General features: G+C 39.2%; 2 protein-coding genes across 27 annotated transcripts in view; one reads left to right on the forward strand and one right to left on the reverse strand.

The window, feature by feature from the left end:
* The first annotated feature begins 15 nt into the window (after positions 1-15).
* On the forward strand, positions 16-15,658 carry GIN1 (gypsy retrotransposon integrase 1). 8 transcript variants are annotated; one of them, XR_004237444.1, is made up of 10 exons: positions 16-97; positions 2,150-2,194; positions 3,547-3,692; positions 4,575-4,768; positions 5,878-6,183; positions 6,887-7,075; positions 7,168-7,335; positions 7,782-8,070; positions 9,833-10,261; positions 10,831-15,658. XR_004237444.1 is itself a non-coding variant. In XM_032095863.1 (9 exons), exons 3-9 carry the CDS (start codon positions 3,554-3,556, stop codon positions 10,126-10,128), a joined length of 1,581 nt encoding a protein of 526 aa, XP_031951754.1. In that variant the 5' UTR covers positions 16-97; positions 2,150-2,194; positions 3,547-3,553; the 3' UTR covers positions 10,129-10,670. The 8 variants fall into 8 exon arrangements, 7 of the variants coding, with proteins under 7 accessions (XP_031951754.1, XP_031951756.1, XP_031951755.1 ...); XM_032095863.1 differs by lacking the exon at positions 10,831-15,658 and having other exon boundaries at positions 9,833-10,670; XM_032095865.1 differs by lacking the exon at positions 10,831-15,658 and having other exon boundaries at positions 4,635-4,768; positions 9,833-10,670.
* Positions 15,659-18,100: 2,442 nt separating this feature from the next.
* Positions 18,101-21,606, reverse strand: part of PAM (peptidylglycine alpha-amidating monooxygenase) — a 122,703-nt gene continuing 119,197 nt past the window's right edge. For 10 of the 19 annotated variants that reach the window (XM_032095851.1, XM_032095852.1, XM_032095842.1 and 7 more), the window contains 3 exons: positions 20,548-20,757; positions 19,464-19,520; positions 18,101-18,930 (listed from right to left, as the gene is read on the reverse strand). In XM_032095851.1, coding sequence (XP_031951742.1) covers positions 18,749-18,930; positions 19,464-19,520; positions 20,548-20,757 — 449 coding nt within the window. In that variant the 3' untranslated portion in view covers positions 18,101-18,748. The remainder of the gene's footprint in view (positions 18,931-19,463; positions 19,521-20,547; positions 20,758-21,606) is intronic. The other 9 variants (XM_032095859.1, XM_032095854.1, XM_032095850.1 and 6 more) reach the window with 4 other exon arrangements.

The raw sequence follows: 21,606 nt of genomic DNA on the forward strand, positions 1-21,606 counted from the left end.
AAAAGTCTCGGGGCGCCGCCAGGGCCGGCGCTTCCCGGCGGGACCGACAGCAGCGACGGCCCCCGAACGGGCCTTGCCGGTACCTCTGCCGGAGCAGGTACGTGCCTGCAGCACGGTGGCTGTGCCCAGCTGTGCCCGCCTAGCCGAGGGGGCGGTGGGGGGCGGCGGCGGGCAGCAAAAACGTCGCGTCGGCGTCGCCTTGCGCATGCGCGGGGCTCGGCCGTGCGAGGCCCCGGGGACGGTCACTCTCGACGGCCGCTTCCGGCATGCCCTGCGCAGGCGTGGTGCATGCTGGGGTGTGTAGTGCTGTGGGCGGGAGGGAGGATGCGGAGGCGCCTTCCCGAGAGGAATCCCTGCTGGGAATTCTGGATGGCGGCTGAAGCTACCGCGGGCGGCAAGACGCGGTTTCGCGTGCCTGTCCACTCGGCCTCATAGGCGCCCGCCCCAGCCCTCTGTCACGCTTGCAAAACCAGGGAGGGATGTAGGCGAGTCCATCGGTCTGATTTACATGTTTTTGGAAGCACCTTGGTTAGAAAAGTGATGTTTTTAAGCTGTGTACTGGAGACAGCCTACAAGAGAGCTGGAGAGGGACTTCTTACATGGGCACGTACTGATAGGGCAAGGGGGAATGGATTCAAAGAAGGGCAATTTTAGGTCAGATATTAGGAAAAAATTCTTCACTGAGGGGTGGTGAGGCCCTGACACAGGTTGCCCAGGGAAGCTGTGGCTGTCCTATCGCTGGAAGTGTTTGATCCCAAGTGGGTTTGGGGCTCTGAGAAACCTGGTCTAGTGGAAGGTGTCACTGGCCATGGCAGTGGTTTGGAAGTTGATGATCTTTAAAGTCCGTCCCAACCCAAACCATTCTGTGACTGTGATTCAGGGCTCCACAGGCAACTCCTGCTTCTTGTAGGAACTGCAGCCAGAGGTAGGGGAATTGATCAAAAGCTGGACTAAAATAATAGTTTTCCTGTGAGGATTGTGTTTGTGTGTAGGAGAAATGGGCATTAAAGAATGAAGCAGCTAAGTGTTAGCAGGTGTGGCTGTCTTGGCTAAGCCACTAAAGCCAAAAGACCTCTGGTTATATGGAAGTTTCATTCTCTTTGCCAAAATACCTCCTAGTGTATATTTTTCCAGCTTCAAAGGTACTAAAAAATGGATAGCTGATGTTATGGCTTTGATTTTTAGACTACCAGATGCATTATGAGTATTGACAGACATAATGTAGGAATTATCTGAATAAATAAGAAAACCAGAAGATTTTATAAATTGTTCTTTTCAGAGCTGTCTTGTTTGGCTTTTTTTAGGACTAGGCCAAACAAAGTAAATTAGGTAGTGGGAGAAAAGATTAGTAGGGACACAAGAAACTAAATATCCAGGAAGGAAGCTCACATTAGGCAGCAGTCCATCAGACTGCTGAAGCACATAACAGTTTGCTGGATCAGGATCCTACTAAATTAATGTGTGTGGGTGCTACATAGTGCATTCTTTCTTCATTGGCTTCATTACCTAAGCTCTTCAAAACTTTTACAACAGAAACTGCCATTGCAGGAACGTGGATAGGGTGTCTGCTTAGCTGAAGTGTATGCTGTGGTCCTGTTTACAAGTATCTTGTTGCTGTGCAACCTCATTTTATTAAAATGGGCAATTTTGGGCTCCATGGAGAATATTTGCTGTTTCAGGAAAGTTTCAAAAGTACTGGAAGAATAAAGATTGTTCTGTAACATCTTTTCCTCCCATGTGTAAAAGTCTGTCAAGCCAAAAGAGTCCATCATCCCTGTGGTTAAGTAACAGGTCATACCTGGCTAGTTTTGACTTTAGGTAACTTAAGTACAGGACTGGCCTTCAGGAAACCTCTGAGTAAAACTTGAATGTGTACCCCTGGCAGATGGGAGATTTTAATTGCCCTTCACCAGTGCTGTTTTAGTCTCAGTAATACCAGTTAATTGACTTATTTTAAACAACAGAAACATGAATTTATTTCATGGTAGCCACACCTTTTTTTCTGCTGTTAGTTATCCAATTTACCAGCTCGGTGGGTTGGTTTAGCATGTGCTGTCAGATGTAAATTTACAGGAAACTGCTGTGTGAGAACAGTCCTGTGTTCTGGCTCCTCTCTTTCCCTGTTCTGAAACACCCTCTTCCTTCACAGGCAGGATCGTGGTGTTGAAGAGTACATCTGTGCTAGTTCCCTCAGGTATGAAAATTTTACTTTAAAACTAATGTTGTATGACAAGAGACTTGGCTGGTTTTGAAAACCAGCTCTAGGTTGTACAAAAATGACATATTCAGTGTGGCAAAAGTCTCGTCACATTTTGAATGGGAAGTTCCTGGAATGCATTTGCCATTGATAATAGCAGTGCTTAGCTCAGGGTGCAGGTTCCAAAAATAACATATAGCAGTTTCTTTTCTGGGAGGAAAGGATGAAATGAAAGCTGGCATAATCACTCATAAGAGCTCTTTATCTCCTTCCCACAACCAGCGTAGTAAAGGTAGGTGAGGATCTGTAAATTGAAAAATAGACATCTTGTCCTACACAATTTGTTTTCAAATAGCATCAGCACATAATGAGATGATGCACATTCCATACTCACTGGATACTGTCACTTTCCCATAATTATAAGTCACTTAGCACACACAGCAGACAAACTAGTTACTCTTTTTAGCAGGCATGTATTGTCACAGTCTGGCATTGGAACAATGGCAGGATAAGGAAGAAATTTACTTAATGCTGTGGATAACCAGCATTCACTATGAAATTATGACGTGGCAGACCCCAAGCTTGATCCTGCTCTTGCAGACATCGACGAGAGCAGGATTAAACTGCTGTTTCATCTATGCTGCCGGAACAGATTTGGGAAAAAAACAAACCACTCAAATCATGTAGAGCCTGCATCAGTAATCCTGCCTGTGAATATTTCTATTTTCATTATTACGTAATTATTTTGATGCTATTCTTGCTAAACTCAAACATATTCTGTATCAATGGCCTATTTTACTAATTATATTATTGCTTATTAATGTGATCAGGGAAGTCAACCTGTGTCAAGGAATGAATTGTTACCTTGCATGCAGCGTCTGGTTTGGAATTTCAAAATCTAATTGTCAGATTAATTAGTGAAAAAAATTAATTTCCATTTGTTTCTCTTTGGGAAGTTGTTTTTTTCCTATTTGCTTATGTGGGTTTTTCTCAACTAAAGTGGATCTTTGGACAATCTCTAGCACAACTGAATTTGAGAGGTACCCAAAAATGAGAAGAACAATTTCTTTCTCTCTGATCCTATTTCTTTCCCCTGTCCAATGAGTATAGTAGGAGCTTCCATTGTGTGGAAATTTTAAAGTTTGAGAAAACCAACTCTGCTTAGAACAAAATTAGTGTTTCAAGCAGTGTTTCTTGTTGCTAAAATTGATGGTGGATGTGTACAGTGGATGGTGTAACCTCTTCTTAGAAGCTACATAACCAGGATGCCTCTGAGCTACAAAGAAATCAGTAAAAACTTGAAAATGTGCTTCTCTGACAATTTATCTAATACTGTGCATTTTGTTCAGATTGGCAATGGTTCGTAGTGGAAAAAGTGGTGGGCTCCATCTGAAGCAGATTGCATACTACAAGCGAACAGGGGAATATCATCCCACAACATTATCAAGTGAAAGAAGTGGAATCAGGAGAGCTGCCAAAAACTTTGTTTTCAAAGGTAAAAAATTTTCTCTCAAATTATGCCAAAAATAGATACTAAGATGAAGATTTGCTAATAGGGGGAAAAAAAGTGAGATCTTGCTCTGCAAGATCTGCATTCTGTGATTTTAATAGACATTCTCTATGAGACAAATGCTCTGCAAATCCCTGGTTAATATATAACAGGATGGTTGTAGAAATGGAAGCTCAATCTGCTTTAGTCCATTCCAGGACAGGTTTATTTATCTATATAAAAGCCAAACCTTGTTTTATATACTGGAGAAATATGTAGTCACTGCAGTCCGTAATTGAAAGTATTACAGAAAGGGAAATAGATCTGCAGCTGGAGACGAGGAATGCTCCATCCAGTCTAGGGGATGGCTGGACAGAAGTTCAAGGACAACTTTGCCATCAGTCACCTGAGAGCCTCCAGGCTGTTCCCAACTTTATTGCAGCCCTGGAGATGTATGAGCCTTTGTAGTCTGCTGTGCTGTCTCAATCCCATCAAAACTGCCAATTTTGTGTAGAGAGAAGGCAGGGAGGAGTTAAATCTATGACCATCAGTGTCAGGTTGCTGGCAGGCACCCAACAGCTTCACAAACAACAGTCTCAACACTCTTTTCGAGCCCCAGTGTTGATTTGTGTTTCAGTCAGACTTCCTGTGGGAATGCTGTTTGCATTCTGACTTGCCCTTGTAACTTCTCACGTCCAGAGGAGTTAATAAACATGGCTGAACTAATGGCTCTTTGGAGGACATAATTGAAATGTTTGTAAACAATAAGGTATGTTTACACCAAAGTGAACTTACTTTAATAAATTCTGTTCTGAGTCATGCTCAGTAGTTTAGTAAACTAAACAGAAGACAAGGCACTTGCTTATAATTTGCTGGTACTTCTTTCAGAAAACAAGTTGTTCTATGTTGGAAAAGACAGAAAACAAATGCGCCTGGTAATTGTTTCAGATGAAGAGAAGAAAAATGTCCTCGAGAAATGCCACAAAAATGCTGCTGGCACTCATCATGGTATATCAAGGACACTGACTTTAGTGGAGTCTAATTACTACTGGACCTCTGTAACAAATGATGTCAAGCAGTGGGTATGGCCTCATAGCTACAGGATACTTTATGTAGTCTGTTGCAAGTGTTGGGTAATCCTATGAACTTTGATACAGCAAGTATCCAGGCTGTTTCATGAGGAGGAAATGTGAGCTTGCAATCACACTACAACTGGTTATCTTGGCAATGCATGGTGTTTTTTTACCCTTTTACTACTTTTTACCCTTTTACTACTTTTTACCCTTTTACTACTGACTTGCACACCACTATGCTGTAGTGGGGAACCATAATCTCTTTTGGTAGGCAGGGCACATCCGGTCCCTGAGAGATTTCTTGTGCAAGGACTCTCACATATCTTTTTTAGGATGCAACATGCCATCACAAGGATATGTGGCCAGAGTAGCTGCCAGCAGATAAGAACATGAAAATGGTGTCTCTGCTTTACAATTAGGCATGTTCAGGAAATAGTTAAACAAATCAAAGCTTGGGAAAGCTCCTTCTCCTTCACCCAAAGATACAGGGGCAGGAGCCCCTGGCAGAATTTGATCCTTCAGGAAACTATATGTAAACGTCCTTTAAAGCCAAATTACTGTTGCTATCAGCTTACTGTATCACCTGAATACTTTGAGTTCATGTGCAACTGTTATGTGAACTGAATGTGAGTCTTTCCTTTCAATTTAGATTGGACAAAGGGGCTCTGTCCTGTAGATTAAGCTGTTATGCATGGAAGATTGTGATACATGGTTTTTCAGCCACAGCATACATAGATAAGCCAAAAGGAGAATGATTAGGACTTCCTCTCATTCCCAGCTGCTTCCTGCTTCCTTTGGTATTTACAGATAGTAATGGATTTTAAAATTTGTACTGTGGACTTGAAAGAGCACAGTGCTTTCAGAATGGAGAGAATTCAGCTATGAGTTCTTTTGCATGTCCCTCTCCTGGCCTTTAGTATTGTTTGGTTTTATTTTGGTTTTATGCTGGGTCTGAAAAATCTAAGGGTAAAAAATTGTAAGAAAGGTGATAAATTTGTTTTGCATTGCCTGATTTGACCTGATTCACAGAGAAATAGTGGAGATCTGTGATTCTGACAGTTGTCTTAAACCTCACCATCACTTTTTATTGTTAACGTCTTCCCTGATGTCTTCTCCAGGTGTATGCTTGCCAGCATTGCCAGGTGGCAAAGAACACAACCACCACAGTGCCGAAAACACACCCTATCAAAGCAGAGGACCCATGGACAGCAGTCACTATAGACCTAATGGGACCTTTCAACGTTACCAACAGAAGTCACAAATACATCATAATTATGACAGATTTGTTTACAAGATGGACTGTTATCTTACCACTGCATGACACTTCAGCAGCTGAAATTGCTAAGGCAATCATAAATGTGTTTTTCTTATATGGGCCACCTCAAAAGATGCCTTTTGATCAAGGGAAGGAGCTTGTTTGTCAGGTAAGTATTTACATGGCTGGTTAATCTCTTTTTTTTGGTTGTTTTTTCCCCTCAAGGAAGAAATGCATTTTCCCTTATATTGGATTTGAATTTTAGATTATTTTTGAGAGAGACTCTAGTGTTTTTTTTCTTTAATTGAAAAAGTAAAGAAGTCAGCACATACAAAAAAAGTCAAACCAATTATTTGCAATTATAATGCTATGCAATGTTTCCCAGGGCTCTATTCTTTGTTAAAAGAACAAAGTAAAATTATTTCCTGGCAGTTACAGTACAGGTTTTGTCACTCACTTGAACTGGCATAAATTTACATGCTGCAGCCAGCTGTATCTTCTTCATCCATATTGCTCAGTATAGTAATAGCTAAGGGTCTTTTTGACATTGGTTTATAGTGATTATGAAGGACTTGCCACACTTTGTCCCTCTCAGAGATCAAGAAGTCATCAGACTGTGATGTAGAGGTAATGACAGATCGAGTTAAGTGGCAAAAAGGTGGTTAGGAACCATCAGTCACCGGCTCCTAAGCCCTACTTACTCCTTTAGCTCTCATTCGCAGTCCAGGTGTGTTTTGTGCCGATATGTATGCAAGACTTTTTCCAGTCACCACCATATCAACAAAAGGGGTGGAAAACTGAGGGTTTTTTTACTTGAAATGGGATACAGAACAGGGGAAATGTTCACTAATTGTGTTCTTCTTCTTTTGAAGATAAATGAAGAACTGTTTGCGCTGTTTGGAATGAAACAAATTGTATTGTCTTATCCTCAGACAGATGATGTAAATGAAAGAATGTCCAAGACAATCAAAACTTTCCTTAACAAGTACTGCATCGACCATCCAAATGATTGGGATGAACATTTGTCTGCTATAGCCTATGCTTTCAATTTGACAAATTTGGTATGTCAAGGGTCTTCTTTTGACTGAAATCCTCCAAAATGTCTGCAAAGCTGTATGCTAAATTTGCTTGCTTTTGGTCCCCATTTAAATAGGAGCCAGATCAAAACACCCCATATTTCCAAATGTTCAACCGTAACCCACATGCTGTTGAGTCTATGAATATATGTGTGGAAGGAAAATATAGTATTTTTGCCAAAATATTTGAAGCAACTAAAAAATTCGGTCAAGCACTGGAAGAAGAGAACACCTCAGATTGCCAGGTAAATGTTATATATTTGAATTTTACTAGTAAGAGGACTGAAGATAAAGGTGGAAAGGTCTGAGGCATAAAGTACAACTAACCTTATAAAATCATGTGGGGGTTTGAGTGGTGGTTTTTAGTTTGTGTTCCTTCCCCTGTGATCCTTTCATTTCAGTGTAACACATCTCATATGTATTTGGAGGGAGTAATGTTAAAAGAGACCTATTGTCAGAAGTTTACTATGTCCGACTTAAAGGGCAGAAAAGATAAGTTGAAAGCTATTGCCTATGGACTGGTGATTTATCAAGATAAAATCAATTTCTTCATCACTCTTCAGTCCCACATAACTACGAACTACACACATCCAAAACTACTCAATGTCATGCTTAAGCACTATTAACCAATGCTACAAAAATGCATTATTACTTTTGGGAAAAAAAGTAATTTATATGTATCTTTCTGTAGGCAGATAAAAAAACTTCAGATGAACAAAAAATCAGAACCAAAATCACAGTCAAAAGGAAGTCAAAACAATTAAATACCCTTCGACTTAAAGTTGGCCATGAAGTCCTCAGGCAAAGAAAAAACTGGTGGAAAGATGGTCGTTTCCAGTCGGAATGGATTGGTCCTTGTATTATAGATTACATCACAGAAAATGGCTGTGCAATATTAAGAGATTCCACAGGATCCAGGCTGAAAAGACCCATCAAGATGTCTCACCTCAAGCCATACATAAGAGGGTCCAGTGAAAAAGGTATATAGTATTTTTTAAATTTGTATTTTTATATATGTGAAAAAAGTTGGGTTTTTTGTTTTGTTTTTTAAACTTCTCTGTTGTGTTGTTAGGTTATTGGAATGAACAAGTATCATTCATTCACCAGTGGGAGTTACATTAGCACACGCAATAATGTAATATCTGTAGTTTTCAGTAAGGAGAACAGGGAGCATGAGTGACATGAAACTATGCAGAGCATGGAGGAGAGCTCGTGAATCATGTTTAAAGTCTTTTTGAAAGTAGCCTCTATTAAAGTTGCTTCAAATCACTGGTTTGGCTCTATTTGTGCTGGCTGATAGAAGTATAAGAACATGCTAGAAGTATAGGAACATGCTAGAAGTATAAGCAGGCTGAACTGTGTTCAAGGAGCATTTTCTGACTGTTGTTTTTGTTTTGGTGTAGGCTGGATTCACATTAATTTTGCTTATGCGATGGAAACTGTCTCTTTTTTACAACATTGGAGTGTCTTCTAAAGCCTTAAAATAGGAAGACTACAGCAGAGAACTGATTTTGGAATAGTTTATTTCAAATTGAAGAAGTCAGTGTTTTTCTTACCAGAGCAAATAAAATTGTCATGCTCTGCAGTAGGATGGCTAGAAATTCCCCAAGATTTGGGTAACCAACTTCCGCTCTTGGTCTTACATATTCAGCGTGTCCTTTTGCAAATCAAACAGTGGCAGCTGTTTCTTTTCTGCTCATGCAGTCTTTGAGTCACCATAGGCATTTTGAGGAAAATTAAATGCATGGTGTGCAGAAGACTTCTGTCACAGAACAGGCTGCTTTTTACTTCAGAGTTCTTGAAGAGCAGAACAGTTCCCACACTATTGGCACATGTGGTCAAGCTTTGGTTCTTGTAAATATTATATAAACTACACAGAGATGGTAATTTCTTCCATCACCTCTTAAAGCTGAGAGATTTGCAATGCTGAAACTAATTCTGGAATTTTGTTTAAGAAGCCGAAATATTTATGTCAGTTGTCAGTTACGGATTTCATAACTAAGATCTTGATTTCATGTCACATCATGAGGCGGCTACTTTTTTTGGACGATCACTCTGTGCCTTCTGGTTCCTCATTAAATTGCTGATGCATGAGGAGAGAGTCACACATATGAAGCATGTAGATAATGTACAGCTATTACAATAACTTTGGTAAATTGTGTCACTGTATAAAAAGTTAAAAGTAGTTGTCTTTGTAGTATTAGAGCCTAGTATCTTTACTGCTGAATATTGCAGAAGTAGTGTGTAAACACAGAATTCCCTTTTTCAGGAAGTGACGGTCTTGGCTGGGATAGATTTTGGTTTTTTTTTTTACTTACTTATTTTACTTACTTTTTAAACTTTTTACGGTTTAAGAAAGCCTGTTGTATGTTGGATTAAGATTTCCCAGTGAGAGCATGAAGAAACCACATTTGTCTGTGTGCATGCACAAAATGAAAGAATCTTCATGTCCATTTATTCAAGCTGTTGGTTCAGTAGGTGACTATGATAGACATTAAGCTAGTCATTGACTTAGCTAAGAAAAGTTCTAAATGTGGATCATTGCAAATATTATTTTGTGGATGTAATGAGATGCCAAACATTTGATGCTCAGTGAACCTGGGAAATTCACATTATCAGTCTGCTGTCACTTAAACACTCTTGTTCTTTTTCGGAAATTGTTTTGAAAAGTAAGTTAGCACCTCGCTAACATTTTGAGTATGGCTTCAGGGATCTGAACTAATGGCTATTTTCCTTTTACAGACAACCATTACTTTCTACAAGATGCAGTAGTTGACCATGACTATATTGGCTTATCTGAAAGATCTAATAATTCAAGCCAGCCAGACTGTGTTGCTGAAGGGGAAATAAATGCCTACAAAAGAGATGTCATGTCTGCTGTACAGATTCCACTTGCAGTCTGCAAAGACCAAGAATCAGCAGATGGTAAACATGAGTCTGAGCTGAGAGAAGATCACTGCATCGAACCAAACACAGCAAAGCCAGAGAAATGGCCTTCACCTTGTTGGACCCATCAGACCAAGACAGAGGAGACTTAAGCATAGTCTTCTGTCACATTTCATTGCCAAGCAGTTTGGAACTACTGTGACAGACTGAAAAAAAAAAATGTAATAGCTCCAGCTTCCTTATCCCAACCCACTTTACTGCTTTATGAATCTAAGAGTGCTGCAGGTAGCTACTGGTTCATTTGTCTGGGTTTTAAGAAAAAGCACTAGCAAAAGCACATATTCTGATCATATATTTAAATTTCAGATTTTGTTGGTAGAATGCCGATGTGGCCATCCATGCCTTACTGTTATCCTCTCAGGACACAATGCATCATTTCACTGTAATGACCTTTTCCATTTAACCCTTAGATGAGTCATTTCTAATGTGCACTGTGAGATGAATTTAACCTAAGCAACTTGGTGTAAATTTTCCCTCCACTACAGAGAAGCTTATGTCTTCCTTTTTCTGTTATGTAACAGTTTTCTATTATTTCTGGGAAGCTGCAGCCTCTGACTTACACAACTTTTAATTTAATCTAATTTAGTCTAATCCATTTAAGATCTCACAAAACAATAAAACTTAAAAAATCAAATATGTGTAGTGTTCTGTGCATGAAACAATGACGGCTTCAGCTGCTCCCTGTTCATCAAAAGTCGGCTGGAGTAGGCAGTTTTAATATTTCAGGCATGTGAAAAAATCTTAAGAGAATTTAATATTCATTTGTGCTTTTTTCATCTGGTTCTCCATTACAGTTGCCTCTTCACTGAGCCTGTGCACGTTGGGAGATTTTCCATGGACAGTGGGCTATGAAAGGTGAAGCACTGGTATTAACTTACTCTCTGATTTCCTTGAGTAAGTTGTTACTGGTCTGGACTTCCTGCTGAGAAGACTGTATCTCAAAGGCAGCTGCACCAGAATTTTTTCATGTGGAAAACTGATGAGTGCAAGTCAGTTCCTTTTTTTTTTTTTTTTAATAGGGGATTGACATGAAGATGAAGAAAACCAGCAGAAAACTGAATTGAGCAATTCAGCAACTTCTGGGTGATGCTCTGGAAAATTTGCTTATCTTGCTCTCTGAATGTGTGTGTTCCCTCTCATCTCTACTCCTGACTGTCACGTGACTTATAACACAGGTGGAGGAATGTACTATTTATTAAGAATTTTCAGTTAAGTTTTGGCAATTAGATGTGGTTGTCAAGGCTGCTTAGGTACCTACCTCATACAGAAATTCACATGTATGGTACAGTATGTCTGTGATATCACGGGATGGATCTGTGTGAGAAAAGAGCTCAGCACCATTACAGAATCCTGTCTTAAACTTCAAATGAGAAATAATTAATACTCAAACTTTTTTGTGTCTTCTGAAAATGCAGTCCTACAGATACAGTTTTTCTCCACCAAGACTGCTTCAGAAAGAGTCTTTCTGAATATACTGTGTGTGCACACACATGGAATAAATACTTATTTTTGCATATCATGCCTTTAAAGAAAATACTAGTGTCAGGAGTAAAACTGGAGAATAAGGCATTATTTGTAAGACTCATTTCTGCTTTGGTAGCTGAAAAAGAGAATCAGCCTCTCTTAGTTTTTTTTTTACTTAAAGTGATCAGCTCCCGACTTGTGCACAGTACAGCAGAGCTGTTTTCTGGGGCAGTTCTGGAGTAATGCAAGTGTTGTAGAGTTGTTAGAGCTACACTGAAGAGAAAGAAAATGCTACAGTGAGAGAGGAATGGGGAAAACACAGAAACATTTACCATACTGTGTACATTAAACATATTGCTGGTCTTTCAGGCTTCCTGGTAATTTTAATCTACTGTATTGACCAGCAGGCTCATTAGTGACTTACCAGTGCACTGAAATGTGGCCTTCTGTGCATAGGGGAGGTTCACTGAAATAAAATACAGGGTTTTCAAACTATTGACAAGAAGAACAGTCACTGGAAACTGGAAAAAAAACCCCACCAGGCACCTAGATTAGAAGACCAAAACTGACACAAGGGTAAGCAAGATTTAGCAGTGTCTTCAAGAAATGGGTACTATACTCTTCTGCACCTATTAGAAGACCTGTTGGTCTGCTGTTTATACCTTGGTAACCAAACTATGTAGAAATTTGGAATGAAAAGCAGTACACAAAAAGCTTTAATTTGAAGAGGAAGGCTCTTCCAGGTAGAAGTAACCAGACAGAAAACTGAACTTTAAAACTTTTGATTCAGGAGCAGATAAGCCTGAGAGCTGCATTCCCTAGTCAATTCTCCTTTCAACTTGTACATAGATGAAGGGATCTGCAGCAACTTTGCTGCACTGATAGCAGAAGCAGGTGTGCCAATAAACAATAAATGTTACAGGAAATACACCATTTCCCCTTCATCAGGCAGTGCTGCCCTGCTACAGATTGCTAGTGCAGTGATTAGCAGATCACTTGGACACAACTTTCTATAATTCTGTATTTCCATGTATAACTCATTACTCACGTGGATGAGCCCTTTTCTGGGTGCTTGCAAACATCTCAAAACTCGTCAGCAGAGCTGGAGCATTCAGCTCTGCAGCTGGTGACAAGAATAGGTGCCTTAACTACGTAAAGTGATATCTGAGTAAGTGGGTTAAAAGGGAATAAATCAGATTTCACAAATTCAGTACCTAAAATTAGTTGATTATTTTTGGCAATTGATGCCTTTAATCTCCTTATGCCTCACTTCCCCTTCTGTAGAGAGTAGCACCATGTCAGATTCCAGACAAACTGCAAAAAATACTCATTACTCTTCAGAAAGCTGGCAGACAGAGTGATGAAAGCCCCAATAGAAAAGCCCTTAAGAAAATGAGTTCTATGTTTTGTGCAGCATCTCAGTGACATGCAGTAAATAAAACGTGCTTCCCCACCAGATTGATTCTGAGTCTTTACCGTAGTCAGAAACATCATCCATCACTCCCATAGATTAAAGACCAAGAAGAAGGAAAGCAGAGCGCATAGTTACGGTGTAATACCGGCAAACAATATTTTTTAGTCTTAGCTTTCATGTGTTCGTCTCCAGAGGGAGACGTTTGGGATCTGTGTTGGAGCGTCGGTCGCAGGGTGGCAGCCTGGACCCGCAGGAGCCGCCGCCCGCGGGGTCCGCGGGGCGCGCCGGAACTGCTGCCCACCCTGCCCTCCCGAGGATGTCTTTCCGAAACTACGTTCGCAGCAGAATTTTCGGCAATTTTCACATCGAATTGTCGATAATTACGGGAGCATGAATACATTTCCGAGAGAAATATGATCCGCTGTGTGACCGACCTGTCATGGGAGCCAGAGTACAAAAATTCTCTGCTTGTGCATTAGGCGGGTTTATATCACAGCTGCCAACTGTGGTAAACTTCCAGTACAGCTTTACACCTTCCTAGGCACCTTTCAGTACTCGTTACACCTTGGTTGCTGTGAGCAGGATCTCGCAGGCAAGTGTCTGGGAAAAGGCCATGCCTTCCACTTCCTTATGTGTGGCACAGTGTGTGTGACCTGAGAGCAGACCCGAGGAAACATGGCAGAATTGCGGGATTCAGTCTATTTTCCAGCAAGTAATTTTCTCTTGAGCAGCAGTTTTAGGATATGTCATGGCTGAAGGAAGCAGTAACAAACACGGGGGAGAGGGTATTCAGAGCACTAAGGATTGCAGTGGCCAGGGTAGGGTTCTGCCCTGAAACACTAAATGGTAAATAGCACCAACTTTAGCCTCTTATGGCTGTTGCCTAATCTCCATTCTGAAAATATTCTTCACTTATAATTAAAAAGAGTAGAAGATTTAGGTTTCTCATAGGTCTCAGAAAAAGAGATGTAGTCTGTAATTAATAATTTTCCTAGTTTGCTGAGCTGTTACCACTTTTTTCTAAGGAAAAAAATTACTTCACTGCATCTTTAAACCAGTACTTTGGCACAGTGCCCTAGAATAAGATTGCCCATACATCATCCATATGTTTTCTAAAAAGCTGTACAGTGAAATCAGACAGAGCTTCACTCACAGAATGTCATGCCTCACATGCAACTCGTTAATAAGAAACGTAAGTGGAATGGAGATAAAGAAACAGTAAAATAAAGTGCCTTCATGACCTGTAGTACTTAAAAAAATCTAGTGCAGCTTCCAGATTGACTGCCATGCAGTATCTCTCCAAATATGTGCTAACAATGCCAGCTGGATGTTCTTTTAGGTTTTTCAGCCACCATGTCCAGAAAACAGCAAGAAGTTTGCAAGTTTTGCTGGGTAAGTAGCTATCACTGTAGATTTTAAATCCTCTTCTACACTGTCAGCTCCCCTCTTCTCCTCTGCCGGTAATGCTTAGCTGTACAGATGAATCTAATTTTTTAACCATTATTGGAGAAGAGCCTAAAGAGCAGTTACAGTATAAATTTTACTAACAAATTTTGATAATTCACATAAGAAAAAAATATTTTCACATTTAAGAATTAAAAAAACCCCAAAAGGTAAAGGCAAATCAGGGTGCTAAAACTCTAGTGTTCACTAGCATGTGTTTTACATAGAAAATACAGTGACTTAATTTCAGCTCTTAATTTTAATTGACTTAAATATTTGGTTCCGGTTTTGGGGTTTTTTACTGGTTTTTTACACTACATGAATCCACACAAACTCTGAACTATATAATGACATAGTCTTTAAAATTTTAAAGTATGTCCTAAAGTGCAATTAAATAATTAAATAATAAAGGTGTTTTTACATTGCTCAGCAGTGATGTTCCACACAACTTTTACTGCTAATACATACGTAGTCTTTCAAAAAAGTTTCCACAGGTATTTGAATGGCAAGCTAAAAATCACCAAAGCTGCTTCTCTGTAGCATGACACATGCTTAATCCTAATCCATTGTAGTGTGACAGACATTACTGACCTAAAGACTCTCATAAAACTTAGATAAATATAACTTCGGCAAGGAAGAAGCTTTTGCAATTTACCACATTGATCTATAAATCCTCATTAATTCTACAGTGCACTGCTTGATTAGAAAACAACTTAATCAAGATGCTTCCCAAGGAATCAATTTATACCTAATGATACTTGGTAGCAAGGACAGCTGCTTAATTTGGATTGTAATTTCAGTTAATTGGGACACTTTCAGGTGACGTGGGTGGCAACCTGTGTGTTACAGGTAAGTGCATCCTCCTTATGGCACCTTGCAGTTGTCCCAGTCTGCCCTCACTTAGAGCAGATTCACAACAAGGTGCCAAGAATTACCCGACACCACTTGCCAGTGGATCACAGCCACCTTCCCATCATTCTGAAGGACATCCCATGGGTCAGACTATTTAAAACAGGCAGATGCTTAGTACAGTACAACCAGAGGGAAAGGTGTGTAGCTACTTGGTCAGCCTGGTTTAAATGAAAATATTCAGCCCCTACAATAGCCAAGATTCTTACTTCTTAAAAAGGCTTAAAAGATTAATCAACAACATATGGAAGGTAATACCATGTCTTTTAAAATGTGCAATTACATGTTGTTCATTAAAGCATAATCTTATCTGGAATAACTACTGAAAACGAATTTAAACATGCTCTCTAACTCCACCAGCTTAGACTGAATAACTAGAATTCAGCATTTAATACAATAAATATTAGCACATAGAGCCTGTTAGGATGGAGGATGGTCTGATGGCTTATTAAAATGAGAACTATGATTCATAAAGCTTGTGTCTTCCTTTTTACGTGAATTTTCTATTGCACTATGAAGTCTCTGGTACATTGTTTTCATAAGATGCAGCTTTAGTAAGAGATAAAGAACATTCAGTGCCTTCATGCAGGTTCAGATGTTCCAATTTTGCCATTGCATCTGTACAAAATTAGAGCACAAAACCTGAGGTGCTGAAATTTGATTGCTGCTGGAAAGTAGCTGGTTGCCTGTCTATGCAGTTATTAAAAATGACAGAATGGCTTGGGTTGAAAGTGACCTTAAAGATCACCTAATCCAACCTCTCTGCCGTGGGCATAGACACTTTCCATTGGACCAGGTTGCTCAGAGCTCCATCCAACCTGGCCTTGAACACTTCCAGGGACGGGGCATCCACAGCTTCTTTGAGCAACCTGTGCCATTGCCTCACCATGCTCAGAATAAAGAATTTCTCCCTAATATCCAATCTAAATCTCCCTCTTTCAGTTTAAAATCATTGCCCCCTTGTCCTGTCACTACAGTCCTTAGTAAAAAGTTTCAGTCTTTCTTATAAACCCACTTTAAGTACTGAAAGGCCAAAATGTGATCTTTGGGGAGCCTTCTCTTGTCCAGACCAAGCAACTCCAACTCACTCACCATCTTCACAAGAGAGGTACTTCAGCCCTCTGATCATCTTTGTGGCCTCCTCTGGACCCTCTCCAACAGGTCCACGTTCTTCTTATTTTGGGGACCCCAGAGCTGAATGCAGCACTGCAGGTGGGGTCTTACCAGAGCAGAGTGGAGGGGCAGAATCTGCTCCCTCATCCTGCTTCTCTTTAGGCAGCCCAGGATTATTGTAGAGACCAGTGTCTGAATTCCAGAGAGCTGAGATTATGAGTAAAGCTCAAATAATCTGTTTTAGCCTGTACTTGCAATTAAATTGTTTAGCTGATTCCCTCTCAACAAAACATCATCTAGAATTGGAGATAATAGCTCAAATAAAGGAAAGGACAAAGAGGGAAGCTGCATATTACTTCCACTGAGCTCGGCTAATGGAAGCAGAGAACACCCAACATTATTTGGACACAAAGTGAGCTAACCAAATGTTAGAAAAACACACCCTTATTGATTGCTTTTGAGAAAAGCCTGTCATCTTTTAGAACTGATGGTATATACACCACCTATGACAGCAGTGTCACCACAGCTTTCTTAATTGCTGTCACTGGAAACTTCCTGTAAACTAGTGATTTAGCGTTTTTATAGACAGCTTCAGAAGATTCTTCCCAACTAACTGGTTTGTTTTTATTCATATATAAGAGGATCAAGGCCACAGCTAAAAATAATACTGCCTTGCTTTCAAAAGTGAGAAAGAAACAGGCTGTTTTCCTTGTAACATTAGGAAAACAAAAATTTGCATGAGAGAGAGCAAGTTAAGAGTATGCACTGAATATATTTCACACAAAACTGCCTGTACTCCAGTGTTTCAGATGGCTGTCCTGGAGATTTTGCCGTATGTGACAAAAGAAACTAGCTCGCAAAGGATTTTAAGTTTGGGGTTTTTTGTTGTTTTTTTTTTTCCTTTTTCCAGAAAAAGGGGATTTATAAAATCTCACTGGGGGAAGAAATCTTACCTTGTGCTCCACTATTATTACCCTTATTCCCCCATAAACCATCTTGCAAAACCACCACAAGGAGCCTAAAGCCTATTTTCCGACCTCAATGCCAGCAGCAGCCTATTACAACACCTGCAATGACGAAAATGAAAACTGTTTCATAAAACCCTGTGGCAATTACAGCTGTGTACACTCTGCTTATAATAGCAGTTTAAAAAGGACATTAATTATGCTCTGATCATCAAACTGGACCGATTAGTCATGATGATGTTACACAATGATTCACACTCCAGATGACTCATACAGAGAGGGTAATTATCCAGCAGGACTTCCGTAAGTCTGCTTTTAAATACAAGAGCTCATTACAGAACTGAGGGTTCCTGTTGTATGAATGAAAAAGGAATTGTGGAGAAAAAATGAAAATCAGTACTTCCAATCAGGTAGTATTAGATGCCTATCCTGACTAATTTGCATATTTAATTTGAGACACAGGTTTCCTCTTAGCTGTGACCATGTGTTTTATTAAGGAAACACCTTGCAGTTTTGTTTACAAGAAAAATTCCTCTTTAGATGTTCAAGGTTGACTTTGTACATGTATGCAGATTATTAGACTTAAAAAAAACCCCCAAACAACCTTGTGACATAGCAAAATATTTTTCCAGCTTCCATACAAAATAGCATTTCTTTCTCTGCTGGTAGAACACATTAAAATTTTTACTGTATTAACTGGCCCATGTAACTTTTACAAAAGTTGTATACAAAAAAATGTAAGCAAAAATTCCAAAGTACACTCCGACAGCCAATGCTCTGCGAATACTTTATTACACAAATTACATTCAGGTTCTGAAAATAGTGTTCTAACAGTGATACCATCTAAAAATAAGACATTCCAGAAACACATCAAGGTAGGAAGAAGAAAAAAATTAAATAGAGGCTTTTTTCTTTCCTTCAATGCAATATCATGTTAGTGATCTAAAAAAATAGAAGACGACTTAGCAGCTTCATTTTCTTGTGGCACTGTATATTCTCTGTACTGCAACAGGTTAAGGATATTGAAGAGGAAAGGCACAAAACAGAAATTGGCAACTGAATAATTATGGAAAATATATTTTGATGAAGCAGATAGTAAGACTTATTTACAAGATCCCCATATTTGATGATAAATACTACTGCTTTAAATCAGTCCTGCAATTAGAAGACTTTGCTTTATTAAGATGTTCACATAAAAACCAACAGCACTGATCTGGAATTTCCATAAACTCCTCCACTTAAAAAGCGTAACTAAAACCAAACAAAAATTAAAGGAACCAGTGTACAGCCCCACACAGACTAGAACAGTTTACAATTAAATACACGAAGTCTTAAACGTGCTTAAGGGAAAAAGAATCTGACATTTTGGGTTGAACCGTATAATGGAGAACTCAAAGGTTGGTTTCAGGATGATGAAGGTGCTGGTGGGAGTGGAGATGCTGAACACTCTTCCTCGGAATCTGTGCCATCATCTTCATCTTTTTCTTGATCACTTCCTTCAGTGCTCAGCCGGTCAAACCCTTTTCGGCTGTAGCCTTTGTGACTTGCAAAGAAGTTCCCAAGGTTAATTCCACCACTGCCTTTCCCTGTGGAAAGGAAAGGATTTTTGTAAGGTTTGCTTTAACTCTAAGGGGGGAATAAAAATCTATCTACTAATTAAACAGTATAATGGTGATTATTTAAAGTGTTCGTCCAGAAACTGTTTTTAAAGATTGAGCGCAGGAGCCACATAAGTTGAGTGTATGTATTAGGAAAAAAGAAGGAAATTCATCTTTGAAGGAGAAGTTTCAGACTATGCTTTTTTAGCATCCATTATTTCGTTAAGTCTACACAGTTTACTGGTGTTCCTACCCATTTGCTCCTAGTTTCAAAGTGCTTCATTTCATTCATCAGATTCACAATAACTCATAGCTGCTGCTCTCCCACTGGTAGTGACTCATACTCTTTAGTGGGCAGATAATGACAGATGAAAGTTGTTTTAAAAGACGTTTTCAAAAACCCCTGATCTTTGCCCCCAATCCCTCCTCTGAGAAAGTTCCATCAAATCTGTTATTCAACAAGAATACAGAAAAAAAGCCTCCAGTTACTGTGTTTGAAAACATCTTCGATGACTACTTACCTCTAAGTCTGCCTAAAATTCTGCCTGAACTAGAATCAAGTTTGTGTTCCCCATCAGCTGAAAAATAAAGTAAATTTCAAAAATAAGCTAAACCCCCAATGTTCTATGATCAAATAATTACCTGCATTTTCTGATAAAAAGCACAGACATTCAACAAACCAATCAGCAGCTCTAAGAAGCCATTTATGGCAGTACTGCTGTAGTCTAGAGTGTTAGCATATTTGATATGCTATCTAGCACATTTGATGTGCTAACACTTTTGAATACAAAGAGTCAGGAAGCTGTATGTTGAAATCTTCAAATAAAATATATCCAATTCAGTTGCACAGCTGTATTAGATTGCTGAATGGCCTACTCTGTCACAGTAGGTCCTGACCAGTGGCAGAACTGTGTTGTCTACTTCATATAGATTTTCTTCTCTGGATGTAAGTATCTTGATAAAACAATTCCATGATACAAAATAACAAGTCTAGTGATCAAATGTCTATCGCAGTCTGCCAATTTATGAAAAATAATGCTACTATACAATACAAATTTAGAACCAATTTACATAACTTCTAAGTACCTATTAAAGCTTTCAGAGCAATTGATGAAGGTGCATTTTGGAAGCATGTCTGACTCACAGAACTGACCAGGTAAAACAATAATATATAATCTCTTGTAATAGTATCTGCTTTGATTTTGCTTGTATCTCTAGAATACCCATGGAGTCTTTTGTTCTCAGCAATTTAAAGATCCCATACCAGAAAATCAAACTATGCTTGCAGTATTAAAATTTCTGAATTCTAGACAATACAACATTAATATATTCTATTAATTTTTGAGGTAACAATTTTTGCCTTGACACCAATTAAAGTTTTTGATACATGTTCTGAAGAGATGCTAGTTTGAGATGCAATATTAAAGGCTCAGGGGGCTGCAGGTGCTGTGTCCTTGCTGATCCTTAGTTTGCATGCAGCAGCACTGCAACTGTTCAGGAGGGCAAAGGCACAGGGAGCTGATCTTGTCATACCCTCACCCCTCAGTGTTCAGTGATACTTGGAACTAGAATAAGAAAAGCCTGTTCTCTAGAACAGTTACTCACAGTTACCTCCATAGACAGTTGTCTTCCTCCACCGAATAAATACTAAAATTGCCAGAAGGACAACAACAGGGATAATAAGAAGAGTTGTAATAAGAACAAAGGAAACTCCAGTGCTGCTGGCCTCCTGGACCAAGTGTTTATCCGTATTCTTTAGAGGGTCTGTCGATTCTGGCTTGTTTTTCAATCTGGCTTCTACAATTGTCTCTGATTCTTTAAAAAGAAAACAATTTCTGTATGTAATCCATATGCATCGAGCAACACAGAACAAGGTGCTACAGGAAACAACAAGCTAGGATACCTTCAGTGCTTTGTAACAAGGAAACAGAAGACAAACTCTTATGGAGACATTTTTGGCTCTTGCTGAGGTTATCCCAAATATAAGGCAGAGAAAGTCTGAATGATACCTTCCCCTTTTCTCAAATGGGGAAAGGAGTTGTGTCAAACAGAGTTTTGTCCTAAAAAGTACCTACTATTTAAAATACAGGAAATTACCCCAATGATCCATCTTTCCAAATAAGCATGTGTTGTAGTATCAATTAAATATCTCCTTATGACAGAACACTTCCGCAAGAAATACAGAAAGCCAGTATACGTCATATTATCATAAACAAAAAGGAAAATTTTAAAGATCTTTCTAATAAAACTGTGACAAAGGGTTAAATTTTCAGAACTGTTATACTTCATGAAGGAATTTTGGCTCTACAAATCTGGAGAGCTTTTGAAAACAGCCTCCAGTCATTCCTGACTAATTTGTTAACTCTATGCCTACAAGGAGAAAAACTATTTCAGGGAAAACCTTTATGATGTTGCATATGCTTCATGATAACTTTTACTAAGTAAAACTGTCTAGCTATATATTTTGAAGTCAGACTGAACAGCATGTCTTAACAAGTAGCTGCATCACAAACACTCCGAATCAACTCTGTTTTGATTCTGTATCAAAATTAAAATGATGTTCTATTCTGAAGGAATAGCAAATGGTTCAGTCAACACTCAACACTAATAAAATGATAACAATATCATTGTCTTCAGAAGTACAAGGATAACAATGACACAATG

Source organism: Corvus moneduloides, chromosome Z (genome assembly GCF_009650955.1).
Source record: "Corvus moneduloides isolate bCorMon1 chromosome Z, bCorMon1.pri, whole genome shotgun sequence".
In the NCBI taxonomy this organism is placed as follows: Eukaryota; Metazoa; Chordata; class Aves; order Passeriformes; family Corvidae; genus Corvus; species Corvus moneduloides.